Source organism: Octopus bimaculoides, chromosome 8 (genome assembly GCF_046866305.1).
Source record: "Octopus bimaculoides isolate indiv1 chromosome 8, ASM4686630v1, whole genome shotgun sequence".
NCBI classification, from domain to species: domain Eukaryota; kingdom Metazoa; phylum Mollusca; class Cephalopoda; order Octopoda; family Octopodidae; genus Octopus; species Octopus bimaculoides.
The window spans coordinates 73,919,035-73,946,612 of NC_142935.1; the positions used below are offsets into that span (position 1 = coordinate 73,919,035).

The 27,578-nt window shown below is 34.7% G+C and overlaps 1 protein-coding gene across 1 annotated transcript in view; it reads right to left on the minus strand.

Moving 5' to 3' along the window:
- Positions 1-27,578, minus strand: part of LOC106867588 (calcitonin gene-related peptide type 1 receptor-like) — a 314,424-nt gene that overhangs the window by 7,633 nt on the left and 279,213 nt on the right. Inside the window, exon 12 of the mRNA XM_089356647.1 lies at positions 26,685-26,726. Coding sequence (XP_089212773.1) covers positions 26,685-26,726 — 42 coding nt within the window. The remainder of the gene's footprint in view (positions 1-26,684; positions 26,727-27,578) is intronic.

Genomic DNA, 27,578 nt, shown 5'->3' on the forward strand with positions numbered 1-27,578 from the left:
TAAAAAATGTTGTTTGTAATTTTGTTTGCATGAGCTGTCTGTGAGGTTATATGGGATTGGTTCGGGGGAATGGTAGTATTGTTGCCTTACTTAGATTGTTATATGTGTGTGGGTGTCTATGGGTGTTTTGGTTAGTGATGTGAGTAACTCTAGTATGTGGGATGTTTCTTGATCTGATGTTATTTTGTGTTGTTCTTGAGTTCGGTGGGGGCCAGTAATTTTGGGTCATAGGGTAGTAGTGACTAGCATGTGGTGTGTTTCTTATCCTAGTGTTGTTTTGGGTTGTTATGGGGTGGTTATGCCTGGTATTGGGACGTTGTTGGTGTGTTCTGTTCCTGGTGTATGGGTGATCTTTAGGTTTGGTGCAATCTATTTCATAAATGCGTTGTCTGTAAGCTTGTTCCCTGTTTAGTTTTGGGTGGTTCAAAAGTGGTGATTGTAAGTGATTTCTATTTATGGTGTATGGAGGGTAATGAGGAGGGTTGTTGTTGATTAAGTGGTTGAAATTAGTGGTGGTTTGTGCGTTGTTCAGTTTTTGTTTATTATTTATAGTTCTTTTCTTTAGGAAAGGATTATCTGTGCTGAATTCTTGTTTAAAAGTTGATTCATATCTTTGGAAGAAAACATTGCTTTTTTCTCAGCGTAGGAGAGAGTTTCTTTCTTCCTTTTCACAGACTTGAGGGACACAAATTCAAAGTTAAATCTAACTTTATTTGTGCCTCAGAAAATCTTATTTATGTAATAAGATGCCCGGGCTGCCACGAGAACTACATAGGGTCCACAGGATTATCGCTCAGACGTAGATGCACTCTGCACCAGCAGCAGATTGCATGCCCAGAATACCGAATGATACCTTTTAGTGATCATATTGAGAAATGCGCAAAACAAATGCTACCACAATTTATAATCTTTCCTTTCTATCAATGTGCCATTAAAACACCAACACAGATTAGATTAAAGAAGGAAACCTTTTTCCTTCAAAAATACAAACCCAAACTTAACCATTGCTAACACATTTCAATAAGGAAATTCATCACCCCACTGAGAAAAAAGGAAAAAAATATAGAACAAAACCATGGTAAATTAATCAAATTCTACCACCTCTTAGATTTCGATTATCTCCCCTATACCGGAAGAAATCCCCAATTACCTCCCTCTACCTAGAACTCTTCTTTTTCAGACTGGAGCGAACACGTTACAATGAAGTAGAGAAATTTGAAAAGACAACACGAAACCGGTTATTTCTCAAAATACAATGTTTATATACCAAAAAGATTTTATAACATTTTCTATCATTTTTCTGACATAATTTAAATATATACTTTAACCATGTAACACAAGCCTTCTGTAGTTTTTTCACTCTTATTATCTTTTATACATCCAACCACGTGCTTTCACATACCAACTTTCTCACCTATATATATATATATATATATATATATATATATATACATAAATCTTTAGTTAAATACTACTTCATATTTTTAAAAATCTACCATTCCATAAATTATACAAAATTCAAACTTTATATCACTGAAGAGCAGAAGAGTTATCCATAAATGCTTATCAATATAGGATTCCATTATAGGGACACACTGCTGCGAAACGATCGTAAGATGCTTTAAAGACTTAATTCAAAACTTTTAAAGTGCCATATTTATTATTATATATTTATTATATTATATATATTTATATTTTTCATACAACAATTATTTTACACACGTATGTATCTTTCTGAAGAATTTTCTAATGTTGATTTCCTGATATTAATAATAATATATTATAATACATAAATATATATATATATATGTGTGGGTGTGTGTATATATATATATATGTATATATATTCTTTTATTCTTTTACTCTTTCACTTGTTTCAATCAATTGACCGCCTTTAGTCGCACAAATCGACCCAAGGACTTATTCTTTGTAAGCCTAGTACTTACTCTATCGGTCTCTTTTACCGAACCGCTACGTTACGGGACGTAAAGACACCAGCATCGGTTGTCCAGCGATGGTGGGGGAAAAACACATACACACAAACATACACATACATACAAACACACACACGCATATATACATATTTATATATATATACGACGGGCTTCGTTTAGTTTCCGTCTATCAAATCTACTCACAAGGCTTTGGTCGACCCGAGGCTATAATAGAAGATACTTGGCCAATGTTACACGCAGTGGTACTGAACCCAGAACCATGTGGTTGGTAAGCAAGCTACTTACCATACAACCACTCCATGCCATTATATATATATATAATGGCATGATGGACTTAAAAAGCAAAACTAAGTTATCTCAATTAATGAAACCGTGCAGATAGAAACTGAACTACCAGTTGATAGGTTATCAGTTTATAGAAGCTTCACATTGTTTATTATATCTTTTGATCAGAGCATTAATCTTGCATCAGTTCACAAAGCTGTGATGGATATGTACCGAACCTTCTACAAATATTACTTACAATACATTAGAATTCATTTAAATGGCAATTCATGTATTATTCCCTGTGATTTATTACATCACAAGATTGGTTTCGCATGCTTAGAATTTTTGGATACAGCTATTATTTTATTTTAGAACATGACAATGTTACAAGAATGAAAATGACAATGTGACAAGAGCAAGTTCAAAAAGCAGTTTAACAGAAACGTGTTTAGTTTTTGTCAGCATAAACACACACACACACACACACACACACACACACCCACACACACCCACACACACACACAAACACATATATATATACTTGTATGTGCGTGTGTGTGTGCGCGTAGTGTGCGTGTGTGTTTATATGTGTATGTCTATGAGTGTGCTTCTGTGTAAATGTGCATATATATATATATTTTATTATTATTATCATTATTATAACGTGGCTAGCAAGCTAACCTACATAGATAAAAGAGACGAATAAATAAAGTAGGGTACCGGAATAACACTTGCTAGAAATAGGGGTCAACACTACAAATCCACAAATTTCTCACTTTTAAGAAACACGCACGGTAAGTGTGACGAATATAATAAAAATAGGCCTTACCTTGTATAAACCACAAAACAAGAAAGATATCTTGGTATCAATTGATCTCACCTTCCTTACGTTAGTACTTAAGGATTCCAGGTACCCTGCTTTATTTATTTGTATATTTTACCTATTTAGGTTAACTTGCTGGCAACTTTATTATTATTATTTTTGATAATGATAATAACACTTTATTAAATTTTATATTGTAGTGATTCACTTCATGTTCGTTTTTGAATGTCGCGAGGACATTCAGATGAAGAAACGCGCACTGACTAATGACATGAATATCTTGAAAAATAGATGAATGCAGTAAGCTTGGTTGATGATCCTTAAGTACTAACGTACAAAAAGTGATATCAATTGATGACAAGACACTTGTTCTTGCTTCGGGATTTATACAAGGTAAGGCCTACTTTTATTATATTAGTCACATTCACCGTGCGTGTTTCTTAACAATGAGAAATTTGTGGATATGTAATGTTGACTCCTATTTCTAGCAAGTGGTATTCCAGTACCCTATTTTATTTATTTGTATATTTTATATATACAGTTAACTTGCTGACCACTTGATTGTTATTATTATTATTATTATTATTATTATTATTATGATTATCAATAATAATAATAATACTTTATTAAATTATGTGTGTGTGTGTGTAATTTATATAAGATAAATTACCCAGAAAGGGTGGAATAGTTATAAATATTAGACATACAATGTTTATAACTTGAATGTACGTCTCGTCTTTGTTAGTCCATACTTCGTTCAATTTTACACACAAACAAACACACACATACTTACCACAGTACACCACATCGCACATAAAACCACACACACTTAGGTATTTTGATTATATCGCTAGTAGAAAATGACATTAACGAAAAGAAAAATAGGTACCGTGTAAATAAATACAAAATGGTGAGCCATAAAACAAAGTTACAATCTATAATAGTCACGCTAAGTTGTCAGAATGACAAACACTAAACTGATATTACAAAGGCTTCGCAGATGTGAAACTTTTATATATTATTTCATTGACAGACCAGAATCGTGATAATTTTCAACTACTGACAGCAAACATATATATTTGCGCATATATATATACATATATAAAGGCACTTATGAGTAAAAAAATGTGGGACAGAAACATGTACAAACAAGCATATATAAAGCACACATGCATTTATTTTCCATTTTGTGACCACCGAAGAAGAAATTGCCGGAATATTATTTAATAAAAGGCTATTAACTAAAACCAAATTTAAATGGATGTTGAAATTTATGGAGGAGTTGATCAAAATTTATGCTTCAAACGTAAACGCAGTCAATATCAGGGTCCGTGAATTCTTCGAAGAACACGTCATATAGATGTTTTCAAGATCAATTTTATGTCCATCAATAATTTCAAACGCCTTGTGATTAGTACCAGCAAACACTTTCGTTTATTTCACAATTTATGTGAACACGCAAATCTTGATTAGAATAACTCCACATGTGGTTAATAGAATTAGTTCTGAATTTTCAATTCTGTTTTGTACGATGTTGTGAGCATTGAAGAATGTGCGATAAACTTAAGTTATTGCAAAGTTTCTGTTCCGCTTTCACTTCCACAGTACTCGAAACACATTTTTGTCACACAAATGATTTGTTTTTTTTTAAGAGAGAAATGAAACTTACAATATTCATTTCTACTCTAGGCACAAGGTCCGAAGTTTTGGGTGAGGGGTCCAGTCGATTAGAACGACCCTTAATTTAACTTAATTTATCGATCCTGAAGGGTGAAAGGCAAAGTCGACCTCGACAGAATTTGAACTCAGAACGCAAAGACAGATGAAATACAGCTAAGCATTTCGCCCAGCGTGCTAACGTTTCTGCCAGCTCGCGGCCTTCGAAACTTATATTAGAACACCTTTACGTGAAGGTATAAGGTTTTAGTGCCAAATCAAAATAAATTACATGTATAATGTATGGGGAATAATGTATGGGCAAGGTTTTCGACAGCTCATTGTGAGTTACTACATCTATCCAGTCGGTCTACACTGAATTGGATGGCTGTCTGAAATCCGTGGACAAGTCAGGCCTACCTGGGAAATTCAAAGCCTGGGTCTACCAACACGGCATTCTTCCCAGGATACTGTGGCCCCTCCTTGTCAATGCGGTCCCCATCTCAACAGTAGAGACCTTAGAGAGGAGGGTCAGCTTGGATTACCAAGGAGCCTGAGCAGCATCGCACTCTACAGCAACAACACCAAACTGCAGTTGCCCTCCAAATCATTGGAAGAGGAGTTCCAGGTGGCAAGAGCGAGAGAAGTGGTCCTGTACAGGCACTATTGTGATTCGAAGGTGGCTAAAGCAGGGACCCAACTGAGGACTGACAGGAAGTGGAGAGCAGAGGACGCAGTTCAAGAGGCAGAGGTAAGGCTGCGCCAAAGGAGAATTGTAGGAGTGGTCAAACGAGGCAGATCTGGGCTAGGCTCGTTTCCGACTCCCCAAACGAACACCAGCAGGAATGAAGGGCTTTTTCAGGAGGAGGTGAGAGCTGCAGTAGAGGAAATGAGAACATGCAAGGCAGTGGGAACGAAGCAACAAGGAGCTTGGACAAGATGGGAGAATGCGGTTAAGAGGAAAGTGACCTAGACTAAGCTGTGGAAATCCGAGCCTCACCGTATTAAATTCCTCATCCAGGCAGTGTACGATGTGCTTCCAAGCCCACCAAACCTGCACACATAGAGCATAGCAAAGACACGAGCATGCATGTTGTTTTCCAAGCGAGGAACGCTAGAACATATCCCCAGCTGCTGCAGAGGGGCACTTGGAGAAGGACGGTACCGCTGGGGGCATGACCAAGTTCTTAAGACCACAGCTGAAGCCATCAGCGGAGGACTTGTGTGGGCGAAGCAGTTCCGACCCTCCAAGAAAACTATCGCCTTTGTCAGAGTTGGGGAACAGCCAACCCCTGCCGGAAAAACATCGGCGAGCATCCTAACATCTGCAAGAGACTAGCAGCTACTGGTGGAGCTTGAGCGTCAGCTGAAGTTCTCTGGCTACATTGCAGTCACCACCCTGCGACCAGACATTGTCCTCGTGTCTGAGTCCACAAGCAAGTAGTGCAGCTGTAGCTAACTGTCCGATGGGAAGATCGCCTGGAAGAAGCTTTCGAGAGAAAGCTCTCCAAATACGCGGATCTGGTCAGTGACTGCCAGCGTGGTGGCTGAAGAGCGAGGTCTCTCCCAGTGGAGGTTGGATGCATGGGTTTCGCAGCTCATTCCCTGACCAGAGCCTTCAGCAGTTTGGGCATTGAGGGACTGAGAAGGAGGAAGGCCATCCACAGTACACCGATGCGGCGGATATGTCCTCAAGATGGCTGTGGATCAAAAGAGCAGAGTCATGAGGTAGTTAGCTGGCCACCTGGACACAAGCTGGGGTCAGATCAGCCCCGGATGGGTCACCTGGAGTAAGGTGTATGGTGTTGAAAGACCCGAAACACTCACTGATACCAGGGACATTACTGAAGATGTGTCCAGATGCATCAGCCATTGATGTATGCACACAACAAAAATGGGGTACCGAACAGCACAGAGAACGAGGAAAGTAAACAAATTGGCAGCTCAATCTCAATATACGGATGAAGGCAATTCTTTTTACCTTCATTGCTAAGGCATCCAGACACAGGTGAACGTCACATATTTTCATTTATCAGTCCTACAAATTTGTGACATTGTACCCTAGTATGAAAACAATAGTGTTGTTGCTTAGTCTAAGTTAGCCTAGTTTGAGCAAGTCATATATGGAAAGCCTTTGCTTTCCCCATATGCCCATCACATCTTTGTCTTAGACGCCATGATTCCAGAATTACATTATGCAATTTTACTCCACCTTTTTTAAGATGGCTGTGTGTTTTAGCTGCTATTCCTACCAAATCAAAGAAGCTCTTTTACGTGCTTGAAAGGAATGAATGTTATTGTTTGTGATGATTCCAAGAAGTTGTAATATATTCTCATTGAACTAAACCAGAATCAAATTTTTGATGGAATTCCATGACTCAACTTAAATCGTAATTAGTTGTGAGCTGAATGTTGGGCTAGTTTGTCCGTCATTCCACTAGAATTCATACAACACATAGCAGCTATATCGTGGAACAGGTTCGACTTCTAATAGAAGTTGAACCTGTTAAAAGGTGCATTGCATCTTTGCAAATGAAGTTAACATTTAGTCGTGTAAGGTATAAACCAACTGATTTGAAGTTCGTATACCTCTACTGGCATTGTGATGTCTCTTAAAACATTGTGATGTATCTTAAAACATTGTGATGTATCTTAAAACATTCGTGATTAAGTCAAATTAATAGCAGCTGTTAATAAAATAAATATATTATCTAAAGAGCCACTGAGCTAACAGAGGCGACACAATGTAGGCGTATTTTGCTGCTAAATGCAGCAAAATACATGCATAATGGAAATCCAATGGCATGAGTTTTCTTGTCTTCTATCATAATTCTGTTCTGATCTAGGGTGTGAAATAAACACGTTAACTCGAACTCAATACTTCACTATTATTTTATATCATCGCTCTGGTAAGGGAAATGAAAAAGTTAACCCGGAATGATTCGAAAATAGTGTGTAAAGGGCTGTAACTTAATGTGCTCTAACGATTCTGATAATTATCACCTTGCCTTTAAATCAATTCTGCCTATCACCGCGTCACTACTATAAAGGAAAAATGCAATTCAGTATATGTTAACACAAAGGGGAGGAATAGTTGAGACAGCAGAACGCGAGACAGAATGCTGTAGTGTATCTAGTACGGTACCTCACTCTTCCGAGTTCATATGTCATTTGGGCCGTTGATTTTCACAACTCTGGTGCCGATATAAGGAATACCAGTTTTATACTCAAGTCGATTCAATTGGCTATAACTTGTCCCCTACAAAATCGGTCTTGTACCTAGTCAAAAGAAATTAATATCAGTCATTGCAACACTGCAAATCCCATTTATTCAAAATACGCTATTTTATAAAAGGTTTTATTCGGATTATGAATTAAGGTTTGTGCACATTATTTCCTTATCTATCTCTTATAAGAAGACAACAATACTCGAAGATTGATGCTTGCATGCGCACACGAACGCATGCACACACACCACACACACACACACACTCACACACATGCATATATATATGTGTGTGTGTGTGTGTGTGTATACAGAGAGAGAGAGAGGGGGATAGATAGATAGATAGATAGATAGATAGATAGATAGATAGATAGATAGATACATATATAGATAGATATATAGATATACATACAAGAAAACACGGCGCGGATGATACACTGACAGATGTAGTTTCTTTGGCATCTATCTGTCTCGAGATGCAATTGAGTTTTTCACCATTGCTCAGTTATGACTTCAGTTGCAGACAAATACATGAGAGGAAGACATCTTGCATGATTTTGCTGCCACAACTCTCCGTGACATTGATGTGACGTTTTCAGAGCACAATACTGGCTGGACTGTGTGGAGATCCATGATTGTCCCGATATCAGAATCTCCCTTACAGCCTTGATGGTGTAGTCCAAAGGAAAACAGAACAGCACCACTCGAGAACGCTTAGCTGCAGAAATTTCAGGAAAAGTACTACGTTGAACACCAAACCACTATAAGGCTTTCCTCAAGATTCATTCACGAGCTATTGTTTCATAAGAAAATGAGGCTAACTAGGAATCAGTAACACTGGCCAGGGACTCAAGTAGTTACAGTTAACACTAGCCGGGTGTGTCATAACTTATCTGAAACAGGGTTGCTATATATTACCTAAAGAGTACATCTACAAGGCATAATGGATATTTAGATATAGTAAATTTTTTAATTAAAATAGTTAGTTAACCTTTCTCTGTATTTAATGGTCACCTGTCATTCACTAAGCTATAGTAATATCCAAGATGCAAACAAATTGATACATACATATATAGGCTGATATTCATAGTTGATATACGACGGTCATCTGGAAAGTTCATAAGCTGACTAAGATAATCTCTTGGAATGTGTCCAAATGAGATTTATTTTTCAACATAGTTTACCTTGCAGTCCACGTACTTTTTCCAATCCGTGTTGCAATGCCTGGATCTCATTGATGAAGACGCTTTCATGCAGTTGGTAAAAAATGTCATCAACAGCAGATATGACGTCATCATCATTGCGGTATTGGTTCCCAGCCATTTTTTTTCTTAATGTTAGAGAACCGATGAGAGTGAGAAGGGGTAAAATCGGGAAAATAGGGAGGGTGGTCAACAAGTTCAAAGCCACAGTCCTGCACAGTAGCCATTGAAATCAAGAACTGCATAAGCCAGGATGAGTGAACCCAACACTCGTTTCAGGTTAAGAAACGTTCAACTGGTTTCCTTGAAGCAATGTAAAATTTTCCTGTAAAGTGATCAGCTTGGTGAGCTTTTTATCAGATGTCAGAAGACATAGCATCCAGCGAGCAGAAATCTTCGTTATGACAACTTCGTTGAGCAGAATATTCTCAAAACTCTCACGGGATATGCTAACATTCGCTATTTGAGTTATAGTTAATCGCCTGCCATCCATCACTATGTGGTGAACAACATCGGTGTTTTCCTCGGTAGTGGCAGTTGCAAAACGTCCAGACTTTGGGTCATATTCAATACACTCCCCTCCCCTCCTAAATTCAGTTGCCAGTTTTTGCACTGTTGATAAAGCTGGGGCGTCATTCCCTAATATAGCAACCATGTCGGCATGAATGTCCTTGAGATCAAAACCTTTTTCTGCAGGTACTTGATGCCACCACAATGCCAAATTTTGTCCATTTTCAAAGGAAATTGCTACTAGTTACTTTTGAAGTCTTCTTTGAGCAGTCAGATGTCAGTTTACTTGGAAAGAGACAATATAGTTATTAATAACGAGAGCAGACATTAATGCATGAAATATTTCACCGCTCTAGCATCATTCCTTCAAAGACTGCTTATGAACATTACATCCCACCCGCGTATGTACGTACATAGGCAGATACACGAGCATATGTACATGTAAATGTGTGTGCGCTTGTGTTCGTGCATGCGCGCGTGTGTACATATATACATATGTGTGTGTGTGTGTGTGTGTGTGTGTACTCTAGACCATAGAATAGATTTTAAAATTGTAAAACTTGTTGGTGCAAAAAAAAAATTAATATTTCTAACCATTGCAATAGAATACTTTCGAAAGTTCTGAATTTTTATTAATGTATAACAATAATTCTATGTTTGCTCTTAGCCAAGCCAACATATACAAGATATGTTTAATGTTTGTGAGGAATGCGAATAAGAAAGTAAGTCGATGATAGACGACTCTAATTCTGCGCATCAGTGAGAAGTTCCTCAACTGAAAGTTTAATAAGTTACTTTTTATTTTTGTATGATGCAAATTAATACTAGTGGAAATTATACCATCTGAAATGTCATTATGTGCATTCTTCATTTTCGAATTCGGTATCTTAATAATGGTATTTTCTAAATAGCAGAGGCGGGTGCTATAGAGAAAATGGCAAACTCCCAGAGATTCGTAATTCCATCTGCCTTCGATTCTCAGTAAAAATTTAAAAGAGGTTCATACAATCTTTCTTCATTGTATTTAAACCATCAAAGCTCATGGAAAGATATGAAAGCTACATGTTTGTGTACGTGTGTGTGTGTGCATGCGTGTGCACCTGTGTGTGTTCGTGTGCATGTACGTGCGTGTGTGTATTACTGTGTTCGTGTCTGCGTTTACTTTCAAACTGGTCTAAATAACGTTGTTGTTTACATTCTGTAGTATAGCACTTGGACAAATAAAGATAGAAATAAATACAGGGATGGGTACAATTTAATAAAATCTCTGTAGTTGGTATCTCAGTTTGGTGCTGTTTAATGTCGAAACCAATAAAAAAATAAAACATAGAAAAGAAATATTTCGAAGTACTTAGAAATATTTCTAAGTACGTTTTGGCGCCGGATTAATAAGCGGAAGTATTTCACTTTTGTTCTTAAATAGTGTGAATTCAAATTTCGTGTGTCTTGAATATATAGATTCAGTCGTGCGTGAATGCGCGTGCACGTGTATGTGTGAACATAGGCAGTTAACAGACAAACGTCAAATTTAAGTATTTCTCAATAAGTTGAAGAGCCTTAATCGATTTTTGACCCTTTGTTGAGAAATACTTAAATCTGACGTTCTATACACAACAAATATAATTGTTTCAGATAATTGGAGCTACTAATTTGTATAATATAAGACTTTGACTTTAATATGAGGGTAAAGTGCGTTCGTGTGTATCTCTCTATCTATCTATCTATCTATCTATCTATCTATCTATCTATCTATCTATCTCTCTATCTATCTATCTATATATCTATCTATCTATCTATCTATCTAACTATCTATCCATCTATCAGTGTGTTTGTCTAACTGTCTGTCTATCTGTCTGTCTGTATGGATGTCTCTCTGTTTATCTATCTATTTACTTTTATACTGTCTACTAATATGTTCCTGCTTACGGCATACAAGCGGTCAAAAAGGTACAACTTGTTTCACTACTAATATTGGCAATACTAAAGACTCATCAGACATACTTACCAGAAGCATGTGTGATCCGTCGTCTGGATTCTCAGGTACAATTGTAGAATCGAAAGCAAAGATATCTTTCAGACTGGTTACATACTGTAACCAGGAATTTACTAGTTGTCAATGTAAAAGTCTAACAACTTATATTCTGTTACAGTATGCTTTATTTCTGACTTTAGCCAACAGACCGACAATATAATATAATATATGGATATATATATATGTATATATATATATATATATATATATATATATATATATATATATATATATATATATATATATATATATATATATATATATATCAAATGGGAATAGGGAAACATCATATATTCTTTCACATATAGGAAAATAGGAAAAAGACCTCTCAAAATAAGGAAAACCTAAGATGAAATATAAACGCAGAATCGGTTCTCTCCCCTTAAGGAGAATATTCACCCTCTCTGTCATCGCATAGTAGTCTCTCTCTCTCTCTCTCTCTCTCTCTCTCTCTCTCTCTCTCTCTCTCTCCCCCTCTCTCTCCCCCCCCTCTCTCTCTCTCTCTCTCTCTCTCTCTCTCCCCCTCTCTCTCCCCCCCTCTCTCTCTCTCTCTCTCTCTTTCCGACTCCGTAAACAACTATAAGCAGCAGCAGCATTTAAAGTACACCGTCAAACAAGGACGTGTACCAATGGCACCCAGGAATCATGACCTAGATTTGGCACGGCCTCCTAGAATGTAAGATGTTAAGAGTCTTAACACTTTTTTCTCTGAAGTCTTTCTGCTGTTCAGCTCTCTTGAGAGGTCCTTACATATATATCTTTGCATGTACGTACGGATGTATGTATGTATGTATGCATGTATGTATGCATGCATGTATGTATGTATGTCATTGTTCAGTTTTATTCCAAAGGTTTCTTGCCAATAGAGAAAGAGCCGGTTTCTAACTAAATGCTCACATATAATATATTTAAATCACGAAACTTCTGGAAGTTTTACAGATTTTAACAGCTTCAGTGATGGGTTGAATCTATAGTCTTCGAATAATCTTCCTCGTTTCTGGTTTTGAGAAGCCTGATTTCTTATGATTGGTATTTAGGCAGTGTGTTACATATCCCACGGCCCCAATACTGACAGTTATAAACCTGGACTTGCAATCTGGATAAAGTAACTGCACATTTCTCAATTGTTCAGCGTAGGTATTCTCTTTACCACTGATCTTCAGCTTTATGTTAACATCCGCTGGACAGCTAATTTCGACAACTGTGCGCAGTTTCTCTTCTCTATCCCAAATCATTATATCAGGTCTGTTGTGCTTACATTTTATTGAATCTTCATTGAGACATTCCACCACTACCCTTTTTTATTGTGAGTGGCTATGGCTTCTACCATATTGTGGGGTCTTATTTCTTTGTCCCCAGAGTTATCATTCCGACGGATTTCATTATAGAGTGTCCTAGCTACAACCACATGTCTCATCAGTAAATAGACCGTGATGGAATTTTGGGACAGCTGCTTATGATGTGGGTATTATTTTGGGGGTTAACTCCACAAAGTCTGCATCGATTGTCACATTTTACTGCTTTTCATGCATCTCTATCCCTTTTGTGATACTTGGTTGATATTTCCTTTTCTTGGATTGCAAACGCATATCTTTCAATGTGGGAGGTAGTAATCCGGTTATTGGTCCACGACAAACAGCTTTGATGATCGATGTTACTATCATCCAACATATCCATCCATAGTTTTCTGCTCATATAGGCTCATCCTTTCATCTGATGATAATTTACGTTAGAGTTGTACGACTTCTTTGGGCATGTATTCTAGGTTATCAAACAAAGAATGTTGCTCAAGGAGCTCCTTTCCAAGCTTTATGATGTTATCAGCTTTATGTATGCAAATTTGGTCAAGGTATGCACTTCGACACTTGGTAGTTAAAAGATGTTGCCGGAGGTATATGATGCGACATTCAAAGACATTTTGGATCGACGTTAAGCCTCTGCTGCTTTGTTTTCGTTTTAGGCAGAGGCGGTCTATGTCACTGCTTATGTGGTAATTGTGTGTTTGTTAGTATTTTTCGGGTTTTCAATGGCTCAGATTTCATCAAGCGTCCAATCAAGCAGCCCCAATGTTATGTATGTGTGTATGTATGTATGTATGTATGTATGTATTAAAGTTCATTTCTGTATAATAAGCCATAAGCTACTCCCAATAAAGTTTTAAAATACGCAGAAGAGATTGAAGAAAATATTTTACAGCACCAACACTTTAAATATCTGAATTATGCACTTAGTGAAAGATAGTACATCATTAAAGAAGCAGAGAAATTAATATAGAGAAATAGTAAATTGCATAACCTCTGGCCGTATTTAAGAGCATCATACTAATGCTGGGTAGAAGTATCAGTTGTGTTAGAGGACAGACGAAAATGTTAATTTTCAAAAGTTAGCCATGCATAAAAACTAAACAAAATAAACAAAACAATATTCAGTCCAGTCTGCTTACCTTGTAGTAAGGTACGAAGATGTTAGATTTAATTTAAAGGATTAAAAAATGAGAAATGTGATTCTGATGTATTTTCTAACTAAGTGGAAGGAGAATTAATTCAGCTTTGCCACGGCAGTTAACATAACGTCCATTTGCAGCTGCATTCAATTATCAACATTCTTTTGTACTTTCCATCGGCAGTTATGTTAGTGAATCACAAATTGAAATGAAAGAGATAAGTGGTTTGAGAATGACTCAAACGAAATCTATACCAGTGCCATGACTATAAAGTATTAAAACTTTAAATCTTGTGCCTACAATAATTGGCGCATTGGAACTCTAAAACAAAGATTTAGGCAAATGGTTGAACAAGATGGAGTAAAATGTCCTGTAGAGTTTCTAGAGAAGGTTTACCTCTTAGGGACAGGAAAGATTATCAGAAGTGTTCTAAGCATTTGAAAGACTATTGAAAGCCTGTAGATACCTAAGGTTACATGTAGTAACCCGAAACCCACATAAATGCTACCAGGAATACGACGGAACCTGAGTCTGATGAAGTACCGATTCCCTGATGCACTACCAGTCAGTGGCTTTCATGGCTTGTGATCTTAACTGACTGGAAGTGTTACCATGTACATTGTTTTGTCTTGGTATAAAAGATGGGCTACAGCACATATTCTGCTCAACACTATAGATTTGTTTGTCAGTTGTTTGACCATATCCAGTTGAGCATGTCTCTTAATGGCTGACGATATGTGCAACTCTGATCACGTGCAGAAGTAGTGGGGGAGCATCATAGCCATGTGTTGAAAGGAATTATTTAGGGTTTAGATAATTCACCTCGAGAAACATGGGTGTTTCGTTCAACATCCGTAAACTACCCTTATTCAGGGACCTTTTTAGCGGGATGGACTACTCGACTTAAAGACAATTCTAACTGGGCCCCACCTGCAAGGTCATGTGCTGTTTATCTTGATATGAGATCACCATGTCGCGCACATATGGTTCTGATGCACATGCCTGGTGTACCCTTATCAGACGGGTAGTCATGATGGGAATACTGGACTTTGTATATTTTACCTCAGTGTCACTCTGATTGCATGCACTGCTCTCTCACTCAATAATAATAATAATAATAATAATAATAATAATAATAATAATAATAATAATAATAATAATAATGTTGGCCTGAAGTTAACAATTTCAAGGGAGAGAATCAACCGAGTACATCGACTCCAGTTCTCAACTGGTACTTATCTGTTCGACCCCGAAAGTATGAAAGCCTAGGTCAACCACGGCGGAATTTTAACTTACGATTCTGCCAGCTGGCTGCCTTAATAATAATAATAATAATAATAATAATAATAATAATAATAATAATAATAATAATAATAATAATAATAATAATAATAATAATAATAATAATAATAATAATAATAATAATAATAATAATAATAATAATAATAATAATAATAATAATAATAATAATAATAATAATAATAATAATAATAATAATAATAATAATAATAATAATAATAATAATAATAATAATAATAATAATAATAATAATAATAATAATAATAATAATAATAATAATAATAATAATAATAATAATAATAATAATAATAATAATAATAATAATAATAATAATAATAATAATAATAATAATAATAATAATAATAATAATAATAATAATAATAATAATAATAATAATAATAATAATAATAATAATAATAATAATAATAATAATAATAATAATAATAATAATAATAATAATAATAATAATAATAATAATAATAATAATAATAATAATAATAATAATAATAATAATAATAATAATAATAATAATAATAATAATAATTGACGTGGCAGTGCCAGGAGATCAACGTATTATCGTGAAATTAAGAAAACATCGATATATATGGAGACCTGAAAATTGAGATCGCCAAGATGTGGCAGCTACAAGAGTCCAACATAATGGCTGTCTCTGTTGTCATCGGAGCATTGGGTTCAATACCACCCAGCCGGAAAAAAAAACACACCTGGAAACTTTAGAAAGTACTCTACAATCTAAGTGTATTGCCAAAATCGGCATTACCGTGTTGTGACTTGACAGACATTACAACACCCCGGTAGACATGATATCTTCAATCAACAAAATCACGATAATGGATACTGTGCGACGTCTTAAATAAAAGAACGACGACTACGATGATGATTATAATGGATTTAATACCAAATATGTAAATGTACTTTACAAGTTCAGCTTCAGTCTATTCTATTTCATTAGTGTATTTGTAATTTTACCATATACAACATATGAAACTGGATGAAAACAAAACCTTTGATGCTGACCTAATGCTTCATTATCGATCATAGAACATTCATATTTCAATAAATTTTCTTCAAGTTGTAATTTCCTATCGTTTAACTAGATGCAAAACAGAATTTGTTTTAAGGGAATTCATAAGAGATTGATTGAATCAACTCCAAACAGAACCGCTAAAATTATAACTTTAATCCATTTAGTTCATTGTTCCCATGTCTCGACCATGCGCACCGCTCTTTAGTTCTTTCAGGTAAAATGGATTTATAGAATATAATATATCTACATTTAGTGTCTACAAAAATGGATGTGACAGTTTAAGTATATTGCATAACATAATTTTATTTTACCAACTTATGAGTATAAGTTTGATTATACGACAAATGAGGAGAAATGAAACGTTTAAAATCAAAAGAAATCTATAATTATGTATCGAATAAGATGTAAGAAGGTAAAAGACATTCTATTTCAAAGTTTCTTATTATAAATTATAAAATATTTACTAAAGCTGGTAAATGATTCTATAAACTAACTGATGATTCTAAAAAGGAACATAACTGCAGCTTAATTTACTTCTAGTCCATAATTTGTAGCTGAAGAAATAGTTATATTATTTAAGCGACTATATTACATATTGTTTCAAATGAAATGGTCTTCTAAGTTTCACTCTATTCTTTAGTTCCCACCATAAATTTTCTATCGGGTTTAGGTCAGGACTTTGAGCCTGCTATGGGAACATATCTATCTTGTATTCTTTCAATCAATTTTGGATTAAAAGTGAAGTATGCTTGGCATCATTGTCTTACATGGAGGTTCAACGGCATCCTAACCCTAGTTGCTTCACCGATGACTTTGGAATTTTATTCAAAATATCAAGAGAATCATCCTTTTTCATCGTTCCTTTAAATTAAATTAACTTTCCAGTGCCTCTAGCAAAAGAATCAGCTCCACATCATTATTGTGCCTCCGCCATATTTAATGGCAGAGATAATGGTTTCCTCTGACCGCAGAACAGAGTGTCTAAAACGTGCAGGCATTTTCATAGAGATCTCAGTTTAGCGAGAAATCAAATAAAAACACTTTTGACAAGGGGTACAAATAATTGTGCATAGGACTGTACATATGTAAAAGGATTATGCACATGTAGTTACACAATCAGCTTTCCTGAACATTGATGTATGTATATGTGTTATGTATATATATATATATATATATATATATATATATATATATATATACAGAGAACACAGCAAGCAAAACGCGAAACAGATGGCGGGACTCGAGGCAATCCAGTTCCATTACATTAAGAAGACTGCGCTGGTGTAACAGAAGATCTACTGGGAGTGGCTAAAGACACTGAACTTCTACTCCCTAAGGAGAACATCTGAAAGATGCAGTTATGCACACATAGAAGATTCGGGAAGGTCTACCTCACAACTTTGGATTTGAAAGTTATACCAATCACCGAACTGGATGGCAATGCAACGTACCAAGGCTCCTGTCTTCTCCATCCGAAATAAGGATCCAGTACTGTAACAGCTTGGGCTTCACGGGTTTACAACAATTCAACATTCTCCCGTGTAGCGTCAGAGATTTGCGTGGTGTAGATGTGGAGATATAAAAAGGCCTGGACAAATTTTAATATTATACATATATATATATATATATATATATATATATATATATATATATATATATATATATATATATATATATATATGGGAGAATATACAAATAATAACAACAGACGAAGACAGGTGGTCTAAATAACAAAAGTATATATTAGTATGACGCTCGGGAATACGGAAAGTCTTTGACGTTTCGAGCTACGCTCTTCAACAGAAAGAATACGGAGACAAGGAGAAAACACGGAGAAAAAAATTGAATAGTGTTCAGTCAACGGTCAATTTACTTCACCATCTTACGTACTTTTAATTAGCAGAAGGTGATTATGTGTGCATAATGCAATTTACAGAATGTATATTAAATAATCAACACTTACTGTCAAATCGTCAGAAAGGTGCAACGTGCAATTATTAAGCTTTGGAGCAGAATTGTTAGAGTATCGTTGTTGGAGTGAAAAATGATAGCAGTCAATGTAGTAAAGATGGTCCACGAATGTACTTAGATGTTTCATGCTTCATTTTGTCTCCTAAACACACTTCGTCTAACATTGAAACCAGAATATAATAACAGAAGATAAAATTGCAATGCACGAACGGAAATCCCAATTGAATTCTTAATACTGGTTATTTGCTAAGAAGTTTAAATTGCTTTGGACGAATAATATATAAACTTCTATACGGTTAAGCATATTTACTCAGTTGATGACTTTTACATCGTTACTCGTTCTACAAATGTTTTTTTTAGTTAACGAATACAAATTTGTATTGCAATGTAAACACTAAAAATCAAGTTTGCGCCAAGTTATCCATTTTATTGGCTAATGCAGCTCACAAGTGATCTACAGGTCCTCCCATAATTAACGTCCGGACTTCCATATTTTCAATTCGTAAACGCTTTAAGTATTTTAGATTGTCTAATGGCATCAAGTAATATTTATATGTATTTGAAAATATTTAAACTAATTAAATTTCATTTTGCAGGATAATCTAATTGAAATTTCACTGATTATAGCTCTTCAAACATGGAAGTGTCTAAAGAGCATTTGAGGCACATAATGCTTTATGTGTGTAAAAGATATGAGAATAATGAATCGATTAATTGGTAGAATTTAAATTTGTCTTCCTAAGTCATCCAGTGAAATTCCTACTGGGGTTAATAAAATTTGTTATCCGTATCATTTGCTATAAAATCGGTAGTTTTAGTATATAAGGAATCAATATTTGTATCATTGCTATATCTTATGTTAAAATCTCATCAGATAAAGTAATTACCCCACAATGAAAAATGTATCAGAATTATGAAATAGATGTAGTCACCTCTGCTCTTCGCTTGCAAATTTCAGCTCGCTGCCTTGTCCATAAAAATCAATATTTATATTGAAACTGCCACACGTTACAGGGAAAGCATAGACGATTAAATTGATTGCAGTGAAAAGTAAGTCAAAGTTGGCTCCTGAAGGATTGCAATTTAAAACGTATAGACGTATATAGTAAATGCTGTGCGGTATCATTCGACGATGCTCTAGCAATTTGCTACTATCATTATCGCTTAAAATGAAGATTTTAATTTGAAATACCCATGGAAAATGCCTCTTCTAATTAAGCTATTCCAAAGAAGAGTGTAAAGGTATTTTAAATACTAATCAAATAATTACAGAAAAAATAAACATTTAGAAAAATTAATAATTATGAAATTCATTATCGAGAACAAGTTTCCAAATAGGTGAGACCAGCAGAGAATATTTGAGTTTAAAATTGCTCAGCTACGTTGTAACGTGTGTGTGTGTGTGTGTGTGTGTGTGTGTGTGTGTGGTAGACAGATATATGTTTCTTCAGTGTAGAAATGATGTTTATATATTTTTATTATTGGATTGTTTAGAAACGTTCAGAAGACAATGTTCATGGACATAATTTACTTCAATAATAAATACAAATTGGTGTTATGATCCAAATAGTTGAAGAGATATAAGTTGTGAACTTTTGAAATTTGACCATATGGAAGTGTGGCGTGAATATTTTCATAGCTTCAATATTGAAAAAAGAACCACTTTTGATGGCGTATGCTTCTGTGTGCACCACAGTGTTTAAGTACTCAAAGCAAACGAACCAGTAAGGAATACTCAACGTGTTCACTCGACCTCTAAGACTCAGCAACAGAATGTACCTAAACAGCACTCACTGCTTTAAATGTAAAGGTATTTTTGGTAGCCTGGTCGAAGGTTGGGCAGGGAATGAAATGGAATGCTCTTTGTTAGAGATCTTCCTCCTGCACCAGAATTTGTGTTAAGAAGAACTACTACGTAAAGGAGAAGGTGAAATCATGCAAAAACCCATAATTTATTAAACAAATGCAGAAAAATATTAGTTCATATCCTCTTTACCTCATACCACAAACATTTTCTATATCTTATATAATACATGTCCTAATGACTTTTCATCTTCAGTTTGTCAATGCAGCTTACTCTCATTCAATTAACAAGAACCATAGATATATAGTAAGTACTCCATAATATAGTGTATTTAACAATGATTCTTTGAATAATCCCGAAGTCTCACATTTTAGATTATAAAATATTAAGCGTCTTTTGAAGATTTAACTAAGGGAATTAGTAACACAACTCAAGCTGTTCCATTGTGAAAGCAAATATTTTGCAGAAAACTATCTACTTTCCATGAATCATAACGTTTTTCTCTTCTATCGAATATTAATTGTCTTTTATTTCAATGTAAAATCCTTACTGCCACAAAAATAATTATGTATACAGTTTGTAAGCTGTCTAAAAGTTATACATTCTTGAATAGTAATTCCTTAAAATCCCATGCCAAAATGTGTCATCAACTTACATTCCATGTTCAAATTCATGAAGCAATCAGTATATTTGGCTTTGCAAAAACAACTGGACGCATACAATTCAGTCACGCAATGGCTGATGAAAAGACAAGGTAGAGTCGTAAAAATTATATTTTAAGTGAATTACCTCATAAAGTTTGATATAGCAAGAAAGCATTCCGCTGTCTGAGAAATGCTCGGTTTATATGTAAGAAATTTATTTCCTTTACCTCCTCTAATTAGTAGGCTGTAGACTAAATTCTGGCAGTAAACGAATATTTTCTCAGAAACATAATGTCATTTATTGAGTAAAGTTGCGCAAAACTAATATTTATAACCCTAGTTCTGCATTTCCATATAGAAAACAAGTTATTATAATCCATAATCAATAATAAATCTAAATAATTGATACATACCATGTTTTAGCTGGTAGTAAGAATAATGAACTTCTTAACAAAACGCTAAGTTTCACTATATGGATATCAGAAGCAACCTTTCCGAAAAGGGATAAAAATAAATATTCCTTCTGGTATTATACTAAAAATACCTAATAATGCATATAAAATGTTTCAGTATAGAATACTTTTGCACATAACAATAGGGTAGTGAGTTGGCAGAAACGTTAGCATGCCGGGCGAAATGCTTATCGCTTTTTCGTCTGCCGTTACGTTCTGAGTTCAAATTCTGCCGAGGTCGACTTTGCTTTTAATCCTTTAGGGGTCGATAAATTCAGTACCACTTACGCACTGGGGTCGATGTAATCGACTTTATCCCTTTGTTTGTCCCCTCTATGTTTAGCCCCTTATGGGCAATAAAGAAATAAGAAACTGTAGTGGGAGAGGGAGTCTTGATGCATTTAGTCACTTCCCTTCACACTCTCAGTTAAAGTACTTATTGACACAACAATTAACGTTACAATAAGTACCGCTAACACCTTGTAATCTGTTAAGAATTCGCTTTGAACCTAGTAATTACTCTTACAACGGAAATACATACTCCTAGAATTCTAGACGTTATCATAATGCACAGCCTTAAACTATGAGATCTTATCACTATTCTCTCTAAGTCTCAGTTATTGTGATTATATGCTAAAATCAATGCAGGAAGGGACTTAGAGATAATGTGTTCCGCTTAGATATAAATCCGTTGACACGCAACATCAAAACAAAGGCAACATTGGTGATCCGGACAGGAAATATTTCATTATTCAGAGTCTATTATGAGTTTATAAAGATACACTGATAGTCAAAAATTTCGAATCCACTCATGATCAGAGATGATAGAATAGAAATTACAGGCTCATTATTATATGAACATTTTTATCAGTCCAACCAAGGCATATATTAGTACTGAGGATTTATTTTGACTTTTCACAAGCAATATATTCAGCAGGAAAGGAAAATTAATTTCGCTTTCTTCGAACAGTAATGGTGTGAATGAACTTCAGTTGAATTAAATTTGTTTTGTAATTGAGACAAACCAACAGCTTTCTTTTCAATTAAACAAATCCCCTATATTTCATGACGGACGAATAACAGACTGTTGTGATATTAATGTTTTGCATGAAGGGCATTCTGAGTAGAATTATACAAGGTTCAAATGAACATCAAAATAACATATATTTGTATGTATGTGTGTGTGTGGGGCGGGGGGTAGATCGGTAGAGACAAGTTACGAGAAACTATTGATGCTGTAGATTAATAAGAATTTCTTGATTAATAGAATTCCAAATTAATGCTAAATTCCGAATTAATAGTAGATTCCACATTATGCTATTTTCCGAAGCTATGTATTTTGTGCCAATTCGATATTCGAGGTAAACTGATGTTTCCTTTAAATTATAACACAGGCTGTAGATAAAAATTCACAGATGGGCATAATCTTGCGAAAATTATATTACTATCTTTTCATTTAATTTCTCATTCTAGGAAAAATGAGGGTATTTTCACTTTTCGTTCTCAATAGAAACAGAATCTGATTTGAATTATATTATCCTCGCAAATATGCTCTGGAATTATCGATGCAAATATCACATTCTTGATGATTAATTCGAAGCAGTAGATCTATTGAAATATATTTATCTAAAAACAAGACACCCTTCTTTCTGGTAATAAATACTGCGAATTACTGATGAACAACAGATGTTGGAATCAGGCTACTAAGTGAAGGTTTACTACTACTACTACTACTACTACTACTACTATAAAATGGACAAATATATGGTGATTGTTTGTAAGTTGAGGGAAAGTAAAGATAAGACTTTATTCACAACTACTTACAATTCTCATTAGCATCCACTGTTATATTAATCGAATAGAATCATTTATCGCAAAATAATATTGTTAAATACGTGTAAAAATAGAAAACAGAGAATCTCTTTCTAATAGCATATCAAAAATAACATTAGTAAATAAAATTTATAAATTCTAGTTAAAATATCTTAATCCCCGTATATATTGGGTTGGCAACTAAGTTCCCGCCGTTTTATTTTAATTTTGGAATTTATTGCGTTTTTAAATTTTTTGGAATCTATTTTTTTCGAAAATTCTATTTTTGAATCATTTTGGAATCTATTTTTTTTTTCTAGTTAATTTTTAGTTAATTTTTGTTTATTTTCAGATCATTAAAATGGAAGCATTTTCGACACCTACTTTTTGCTCTGAATCAAGTTTCTAAGGCCGCAAAAGCTGCTCGCGACATTTGTGCTGTGTATGGAGAGGGTGCCATAGCTGAAAGAACCGGTCGTAATTAGTATGCCAAGTTCAAAAATGGAAATTTTGACCTCAAAGACGCACCTCATTCTGGCCGTCCAGTTGAGTTCGATGAAGAGCAATTAAACCAACTTGTGCACAAAAATTCTTGTCAAACGACAAGGGAACTGGCAGAGAAAATGGAATGCTCCCACACTGCTATAGAGAAGCACCTTCACTCGATGGGAAAGATTCAGAAGTATGGATCTTGAGTTCCGCATGCTTTAAGTGACAAGAACAAAAATCAACGAGCCACAATCTCCGCTGCTTTGCTTGCTCGTCACCTCTCCAATGATTTCTTTACCGAATCGTTACTGGCGACGAAAAATGGTGCCTGTACATCCGTATGAAGCAGCGTAAGGAATGGCTTAGCCCCGGTAAACAAGCGACACCGCGCGTGAAACAAGATCTTCATCCGCGTAAAACGATGTTGTGCGTTTGGTGGGACTGGGAAGGGGTTATCCATTACGAATTGCTTGAACGGAACCAAATGGTCAACGCAGAACTCTATGTTCAACAGATTGAACGACTTAACACGACTATTTAAGAGAAAAGACCTAATTGCCAACATGGAGCTCTTCTGCTGCATGACATGGATGTATGTTTAAGAACTTTGCGTCGCATCCATGTGCATTCGGCGAAGCCCGTCATGTAGGAGTGTGTGTGTCTGTTTGTTTGTTACCTCTGTAAGTTTAATTACAAACCAGTAAGTTGGTAGTTCAGTAAAAATATAACCAGTATAAAAAGTGCCAGACTCAAAAGAAAGTGCCAGAGCCGAATTCATAGACTAAAACCACGTCAAGACGTTGCCTTGGTATGATTACAATTCAATAACTGAAACAGGTACGCAGTGAAGGAATACATACACATGCGCGCACACGCATATGTATGTTTATTGATCGTAAAAATCTTATGATATAGTACTTTTACTTATTGATTTGATTTGTTTCACCGAAGAATCCGCCTAAACTATATTGATGTAGAAGAAATTTACCGTAAGAACATTTTACATTTGCCCTTATTTTTATATCTGTAAATGAAACCATGAATCTCTAAGACATTCTCTGTTTCTCTTGACTCGAAAGTTTAGAAAAAATCATTCTTCGTGATTCTTTTGTCATGTGGTTTACATCGAAGGTAAAAATCAATATCTTTTATCTATGGCTTTCCTTCAACTTTTCTTGATCGGGGTGACATTAATTTTCAAAAGTAGCATGAAAATGTACTCTTATGTAGCCATGAAACAAAATTATATACATACATAAATACATATATATAAGTATATATATATATATATATATATATATATATATATATATATATATATATATATATATATATATATATATATATATATATATATAGACTGATTTCATGGCACGATTAAATGGAAAAGTTGAAAAACAGCATTATATTTCGAAACAGTATTAGAGATGCAACTGAATTAAATGGTTGCAAATAGGACTCGAAATTGAATTTACCTATGTACCAACCTGCCTATTAACTTTGAAGGTCATGAAAGTTTTGTTTGAAAATATAAGATTAATACAATTATAAATAAATGTCGTCGGTGAAGAGTCTGTTAAAATGTATAGTGGTTTCTGTTCAGATTTGCCTGTGCTCTAAGTTCATTTCCCACTGTGATCAACTTCGCATTTTAACCCTTCGGGATTAATAAGTGACGTTTTAGCACTGGGGGTGATTCTTGCCTCTTTCACTGTTTATTCTTCATGTAATTCATAGATTCAGCCTTGTCATATTGTGTTACGCAAATTTGGCCTTAAAATTACTTTCATACTATACTTGTCTGCAAACGTCTCGTTAATTTCACGAGAAGCAATAAAGTTAATCAATGCTCATTGTCAAGACTGATGGAGAATCTATCAGTAAGTTCTATATTTGGATCATTTTGGTTGATGAAGACTCTCACTATATTCCTCGAGCCTTCATCAGCTATGATGTAGCAGATATCATAATCAATAATAATTTCTGATGTTAGTGATATCTAAACTTTGTAGGATGAAAGACAACGTTGATCGCGGCGGATTTTCAACCACAACAAGAAGAAATTTATCCCACGAGTAAAGATTCTGTCAAGAGTAACTAATGATTGTCTTTAGCATAGGCAAGACCAAAAATATTCGGAGAGGGTTTACTCAATTATAACAATTCAAAGGTTACTTTATTTCCTTCATCCTGTACAAATGAAAGACAAAGATGATCTTGGAGGGATTCGAACTCAGAATGTAAAGGGCTGTAACGTCTACATCGTCGCTTATAATGAAAATAAAACAGTTACTAGAGAATGAAATATGCTTCTTTAGAATTATGAATGTATACCTTTGAAAAACGGTTTTATTTTATTTTCAGGTATCTTATATAATGCTGCTAGATATTTCTTTGTTTTTCAGACACAGGCCATCCATGGTAAAGCTGTGACCGTTCCATCTTTATCTCTGTCATATTGTATATACGATGGATGACTGTATTATCAAGTGTGTATAATAATTCCTAAACGGTGTGACTTTCATTTTAGATATTTGGGTATTATTAACACCAGGATGGGTTGGTACGTAAGTGGTTCCTGTTCTGTACGACGCATTGGCAGAGTCAATAGCAATGATAAAGTTCATATAATTATATATATATGTATATATATATATATATATATATATATATATATATATATATATATATATATATATATATATATATATATAATGGGTTTGAAACCAATGCAGCTGCTCGTGATTAATAGTTTCTACCACACAATGAGTATCATACTTCAGTCTCATTTTGTCTTTTGATTGACGCTATTTCACTTCACATGTGTTACTAAATTTCGGCCAGGGCATTAGTGATTTATCATCTTATCTACAGAGGGAAATGTACCCCAAACGTAACGAGATAGTCACAGCTGGATTGTTTGTGATTATAGGTTTGCTCGGTCAGAATTGACTTAAAACTAAACAACAAAATCAGTAAATAGAAGAAGATTTTTAAACTACTTCTTGTCATAGTAACCATTATCATATATTTCAGAAAGTAGTTACTTACCTCTCCATTCATGTAACAAAACAATACTGAGACAATCAGTCCCTGCAACAGAAATAAGATATATTTTAATTGCAGTGATATTCTAATAAATAAATTAATCAATTAAAGAAGGGAATCGATTTCAAACCTGATTATTTTTACAATCAATTCATCAGACTATGCTTAAATAATATTCAATGATACTTTATCACGTTCGATTTGGTATTGCCCCGTGTAGACGAAGACGTCATGATACATCAAACATGGAATGTTTGTCTACGTTAACTTGCGCACTTGCAGCTTCTACACCTGTTGATTAGATTCTCTAACTGATCATTGTCAAAACTACTTTGCGCAAAATGTAAAGAATCAGAATTAAGATGTAGATATATTCTTGCTAAATCCGTCTTCAAAACATTACGAGAATTTTCAGAGTAGAATATTCTGGAACATGGTTTATTTAACTTGTCCATGTTAGAAAATAGATTTTAACTCAGCACTACACGATCTCGAAACATTCGGTAATAATACAGTAACTCTTACAAAATTGCAATGATATATTGAACCTGTCTGCTGACACCTACAGCAAGATGGATCATGAAAATGGTATTTTAATTGCTTCTAAACTGTATTGACTATTAGCGCATCACTGTCATTCTTAAACAGGGAAACAGTTCGATACATTTAATTCAGATGAGACCTACATGTACATATATCAGCAGGCATTGTAACCCAGTCATCTAGGTATCGTGATTCACCCAACAAATATTTCCTTTCCTAGTATCCCAGGCTTTCTCTACCAGCTGCAAAAATAGTACAAATATTTCACACAATAAATAAATTAGCCAATTAAAATGCATGAAAATGTCCACAGTAGTACAGGTCAATACTCTGGTTTATATTTTGAAAGAACTT